At 47.1% G+C, this 5,846-nt stretch overlaps 1 protein-coding gene across 1 annotated transcript in view; it reads left to right on the top strand.

Annotated features, from left to right (window-relative positions):
* BUB1 (BUB1 mitotic checkpoint serine/threonine kinase) overlaps positions 1-5,846 on the top strand; it is a 19,650-nt gene that overhangs the window by 1,645 nt on the left and 12,159 nt on the right. Inside the window, exons 3-10 of the mRNA XM_019474424.1 lie at positions 131-190; positions 269-413; positions 793-989; positions 2,018-2,058; positions 2,323-2,429; positions 3,877-3,929; positions 4,036-4,226; positions 5,478-5,638. Coding sequence (XP_019329969.1) covers positions 131-190; positions 269-413; positions 793-989; positions 2,018-2,058; positions 2,323-2,429; positions 3,877-3,929; positions 4,036-4,226; positions 5,478-5,638 — 955 coding nt within the window. The remainder of the gene's footprint in view (positions 1-130; positions 191-268; positions 414-792; positions 990-2,017; positions 2,059-2,322; positions 2,430-3,876; positions 3,930-4,035; positions 4,227-5,477; positions 5,639-5,846) is intronic.

Below are 5,846 nucleotides of genomic sequence, written 5' to 3'. Positions count from 1 at the left end.
TCCCCTTCGCCGGGCGGTGCCGAGCCCGAGGGCTGCCCGGGCGTTGTGTGCCCCCCCACCACCACCACCCCGGGCAGGGCTGCGGCCCTCTCCCCTGGGGCCGGCCTGACCTGCCCCCTTCGCCTTGCAGGAGCTACGAGGCTCAGATACGGAACTACCGAGGGACCGACCCGCTGGACCCGTGGGACAGGTCAGCGCGCCCGTGGGCCGGGTGTTGGCGTCGCCGCCGGCGCGCGGCAGGCCTGTGACTTGCTGGAGTGTATTTCAGGTACGCGCGGTGGGTAGAAGGATGTCTGCCCCTCCAAGAACAGCAAACCCGCTTGCCCGGCCTCCTGGAGCAGCTCGTGAAGGCGTTCCTAAGTGACGCGAGGTACCGCGGGGATCCAAGATTTGTCAACTACTGCGTTAAGCTGGTAGGTGTTTGCTCCTTCGGGAAGGAAGCCGTCCCGAAAAACTAAAGTTGTCCCGCCGTTCTGTAGTCCTGTGGCTGCAAAGAGCCGTGGGAGGAAAGGGAGCCCTCAGGGACGCGGCACGGGGTTCAGATGCGTTGCTCTCTGCAGGAGCTCTGAGAACTTTTCAGTCTTGCTGAAGGATAGCGTATTTTTTTTTTTAAAGCTGTGTTATTAAGCTGTTAGCTTGTGAGAGGCATCTTATCTGCCGGCTGGTTTTATCTTCAGAAAATAATGCTTTCTTATGGTGGTAACTAAAAAATTGTTATTGGTTTCTTTTGCCTGCGACTTCCTTGGATGTTTCTGAAGGCGCTTATGGCTCGTGCATCTGTATCTTACGCAGGCGCAGTTCATCACTTCTCCTTGCCAGTACTTTGACTACCTGTATGGACAGGGAGTTGGTGCAAAGGCATCCGACTTCTACGTCGCGTGGGCTCAGCAGCTTGTAAACGAAGGCAAAGTGGAGTGTGCGGGAGCTGTCCTGCAGAAAGGACTTCACAACCAGGCACAGCCACGAGAGAACTTGCAACAGCTGTATTGGTAATCCTGACGCGTCTTTTACTTGTTGAGCTATTCGGATAGCGTACGGCTAATTTTTTTTTTTTCTTTCTTGTGTGCATATGCCCTGTGCTGTAGCAGAGGTAGACCAATGATTATTTTTGTGAAAGGTAACACAAAGGTATTTGTGTGAAGCTTAACAACACTTCTTTGCTGTTCAATATTTGTTGGATGTTTTGGAGGGTGTATTGAGAAAAGCCGTACCAGAGTGTCTTCAGCGAAGTAGGGCCCCCGAAAGAAAATCCTGTAATTAATTGATTAATTTCCTGTCTAGTCTCTGTTAAGTCGATCCGAACTGTAAAGGTGCGTAGCCTGGCCTGCTTCAGGCAGCCTACCTTGGAAATACTGCGAGTGAGCTTCAGTGCTTGGAAGCTCAAGCAAGTTGGCCACGCTAACGACGCCCGGCTTTTCAAGTGAGGGACATCTGTATGCTTTCCAGAGTGCGTTAATTGGCTGTAGCTCGCCCTGTAGCTGCCTGTGCTTCTACCGACACCGCCGGCCAAATGCATGCTTCGGCTGCTGCTTGATTTGGACCCTCTTTGATTTTGGTTTGCGGCCGTAGCTGGAACTGCAGTGAAATCGGACATCAACTCCTGATTTTTAGTCCATCTTGGGGATATGTTGACAATTATACGTATATCCAGTTTCTTGTGCTTATCGCACGGTACGTAGCTGAGAGTGGGTGCCTGTTGGAGTTTAGCATTTAGCTGTTGGAAGCGCTGGAGTTGGTGCTTATCACGATGATGTGCGTCCCCTCTGGTGATGACAAAACAAGAACCCAACTTCCATATACTGCTGCCTATTGCAGGCTCTTTTATTTTTGCGAATGTGAAGCTAACAGGTTATGTCCACATACAGTAATAAGTGTCCTGTTGTAACTAACCTGAGATTCTTAGCGTTGCGTCTCATGGCATGATGACCGTACAAGGAAATCAAGGGTTCCCTGGGGGTTGGGGAGGAATGAGGGACAGGTGACGTCATGATAATAACTGACATTTCTTGCAATTTAGCTGGCTGCAGAATTATGATCCTCGGAATCCTCCTTTGCAAGGTGAGGCTAAAGATACCTGCCTGTGAGCTGTAGCTCAATGAGATGAATCTTTTACCTCGATCAGTGAGTTTTGTCACTGAAGAAAATAAGTTTCCTGTAGAAACTGATTTCCACCTCCCCCCATTTTCCTGGCCGTATTTAAAATCCTTAAGGGGAGTGTATTCAAAACGAGGTATTAGTTTTCCAACGCTTAAAGTTAATAGAAATTCATAAATGAAAAAATTATTTCTACTGATTAATGCAAACCTATATTATCTGGCCCAGGTGCTGCTGTTATAAAACCACTTCAAACTTCGCATGCTGCAAATCAAATGGCGCCTCGAAAAGGTGTTTCAAATCCTAACGACCCAGTGTACGCTTGCAAAAATCAGGTAAATGACTATTAATAAGCGACTTTGACATTGTGGGGAAAAATGTGGAGCCCTCACATAAAGTTTAGATTGATGAGCTTGTCTGAATAAGAAAGATAAAATACACTAACTGTATCTGAAAGTATACTAACTGTATCTCAAAAACGTCACTGATGTTTTTATGCTGTAAGCGTCACATCTTCATAGAAATACCTCAACTGGGAAGCGTTGGGGGACACTTCTTAGCCGCTTGACACACTTCCAGAATCACAGGCAAAGCGTGATCCATCCAGCTGGTTAGCATTCTTTAGAGGAATAATATTATCGATAGATTCGGTGCCGGTCACGCTTCTTGGAAATTGCCTACACTGAATTTTCATGAAGTTCCAGATACTTCTTTAAATACTCTTTTTAAGAACAAATAAAATATAATGTCAGAGCAAGAGAAGTTTCCGGGCTGGTCCTCAGTGGGATGGTGGCTTCTTGTAGAAGTCAGTCTGTTGAGCTGGGAAATGACTAGGAGATGACTTTATCACAGTTTGTGAGCCCCTCTGTAGCGTGCCAGGCCAGTCTCTAACAAGTTCCAGCTGAGGTTCCGTTCGTACTTCGTGCAGATCTTGAGTTAACTTTACAGTCCAGATCCCGTCACCCTGTAGTCACCTTCCTTCACCCCCGTCCCCACAATAAAACAACCAAAAAAAGAAACCGTACTACTTGTAACTCGTTTTAGCTAAGCACCGGAATGCAGCACTCTCGCTCTTCTGAGGTTTGGCGAGGCCAGTTACAATTCTGCGCAGCCGTTCTGGCGCAGTCAGATGAAAGGTGAACGGGGGGTGAAATTAAAGACTGGAAGACTGCGGGTAGGAAGCTGATGTAACCTTTCTCAGCTTGGTCCTGTTTTTCTGAAGTGCTCGTGACTCTCTCTGTTTGGTATTGCCCGCAAATACTGAAAGAGATCTTGGATGATGGAATAGAGCGTAAAACTTACTGTGTCTGCTGCCTGTTCCTTAGCCCCGAGGTTGGACAGTTTGTCAAGGAAAGAAACCCGATGAGGCTACCCAGTCTGTTCTTAACAAACCCAAGTGATCTGTAGCTTACGTTCCTGTTTTTTGGAATAGAAACTACCTGTTCAACTAGTTCCAGCGTCCTTCTGGACTGCAGTTTCCAGAACTACATCTGTCTCTTAGTTCTCTGGGATCTTCTTTGTCTTCCAAAAGCTCTCAGAGATTACGGCGAACTGTTATAAGGCTAATTCTTCAGGATGAACTTCCTCAGGCTCTGATGACTCGTAGAGCTCTCTTTCTGATCTGTTCTTGACATGCCCGAGGTCTGAATTGTCATCTCTCCAATCAGAATTAAATATTAGGGGCTTCGTGGTTGCTGGTCTTGTCAAAATGGATGGTTAACTATAATATTGGAATTCTTTCTCTTTTTTTTTATTTTTTTTATTTCCTCTGCCCGGCTCTAGGGTCCTGATTCTGCTGGTACTCAGTCCTGTTCTTCTGGTGGAAGAGAAGAAGTGTAAGTGTCTGGGTTTTTTTTAGAGTCACACTGTGGGAAAATTAACACGCTCCCAGAATAAATCCAATAAACTTGAATAGAGCTTTTTCTTATTTTTCCCTCACAGAAAGTACGTTACGTACATCTCCAAGTCCGAAGTTCTTCCCAAGTCGTCATCTACCGTTGTTGAATGTGAGCAGGTTGCAATGTATGATAAAAACCTGCTCATAGGTGAAGGCTCTGAACTTTCATTTGAGGAGCTAAGAGCCAAGAGATACTTCAAGAAATATGAGCGCCTCAGAAGACAGCAAGAATGGGGTATTCTTCTCTTTCCATCTAGCTATTTCCGAAACATTCTCATGTTCTTGGCAAACTAGTACTTGGCTGCACTCATTTCTTTTCAACCTCTCTACTGAAGCCTGAAAACTTCCTCAAAGCCCAAGTTAGCATCCCCGTACAGAAACAGGGAGGGGTGAGCTTGGAAGCGTTGGGTAACCATGCCAAATGGCCGAGATCGGTATTTACTGTTTAAGCTCATCCCTTGGGTTTGCCTTTTCAAACCTAGATTTTCATAGAGAGTGGCGTTTCTTCTGAGGAAACGGGAGGAAGGTGTGAGCCGCTCTTAGCCGTACTAGTTACCCTGATGTGAGCTCTAGCTGTGGCTCTCTGCCACCTGTCATTCAAGATTGAGAGCATCTTGGTTCCTATCAGTAGGCTGTAATCAGGGAGGGCCCAGAGTATGCTTTAAACCGTCACGTGGTTATGTATGATGTCACGCTTTGTCCTCGGCCCGAGTCAATCGGAGGCGTGCTGGAGCGAAGAGTGACACTCTGTCTTCACTTGGCCTTCTTGGCAAACGTAGCCGTGGGATGCCCCTTGTATAGCCAGCGATGGCACGCTTGTAGCTGGGATGGCCTCGGGGCAAAGTTTTGTAATTGGAGGTAATACCTCTGTTTGCTGAATGGTGACATTTTGGAGGAAAAGTAGGCGGGTTTCAAATAGACAAATTAAGTCGTAGAGAAGCAAAATCCAAAACTGAGTGCAAATAAAGAGCAGCTGCTCAGAAGTGAGTTAGCTGTGTATCTGACCATTTACCTGGGGCGGGGGGGAAGTTGCCGGGGGATATTGTTGGACGAAAGAAGTAATCATCTCATTTGGTAAAGGCAGAAATGGATAAATTGTAGTCAGTGGAAAAGGGAGAGATTCAGCGGGAGGGAAGATGCAAACTAGTGGTTGAGTCTGGCGCCACAAGTACACACCAGGCGAGAGGTAGGCTAGCCTGTGAACTCTGCTAAAAAGCATTAGGGCTGCCGCTGGTTGCCAGGCCAGTGCTGAGACGGTGTTGCGTAGCCCTCCCTTGAGGGATGAGGACTGAGAGGTTAGGCGCTGAGTCCTGTGGGAAATATCTGCTTCTCCCAGACTTATGCCTCTAGATCTGAGCGTCATCCTACAGTTGCACAGACGATGTATATCTAAATTTTAAATTCCAGCAGCTTCTAATGTCTGTATTGAGAAACTCATTTGGATAGTGATTAACTGTTTCGCTTAATATCATTGTTTAATCCTTAGAAGAAGAAGAGAGAGACTCCATAAGGAAAAAAGAGTCAGCTGTCCTTGAACTGCAAGCCCTGCAGCAGAAGCTGGAACAGCTCACCCAGCTCACCAAAAGCTTGGAGGAAACTAGACTGGAACCAGCATCTACGACATCAGCTGAACCAAATAAAACGGTGGTATGTATGTACTATGATCAATAGGAGCAGTCCTCAAGAAATTATCCAGTTGGCGACCGGTCCCGAGTGGTGCTCCCCAGGGCTCGGTATTGGGGCCAGTTCTGTTTAATATCTTTATCAACGATCTGGACGAGGGGATCGAGAGCACCCTCAGTCAGTTTGCAGACGGCACCGAGTTGGGCGGGAGCGTTGATCTGAGGCTGCACAC

Source organism: Aptenodytes forsteri, unplaced genomic scaffold, assembly GCF_000699145.1.
Source record: "Aptenodytes forsteri isolate BGI_AS27 unplaced genomic scaffold, ASM69914v1 Scaffold185, whole genome shotgun sequence".
Lineage (NCBI taxonomy): Eukaryota > Metazoa > Chordata > Aves > Sphenisciformes > Spheniscidae > Aptenodytes > Aptenodytes forsteri.
This window is presented reverse-complemented; position numbering and strand designations above follow the sequence as displayed.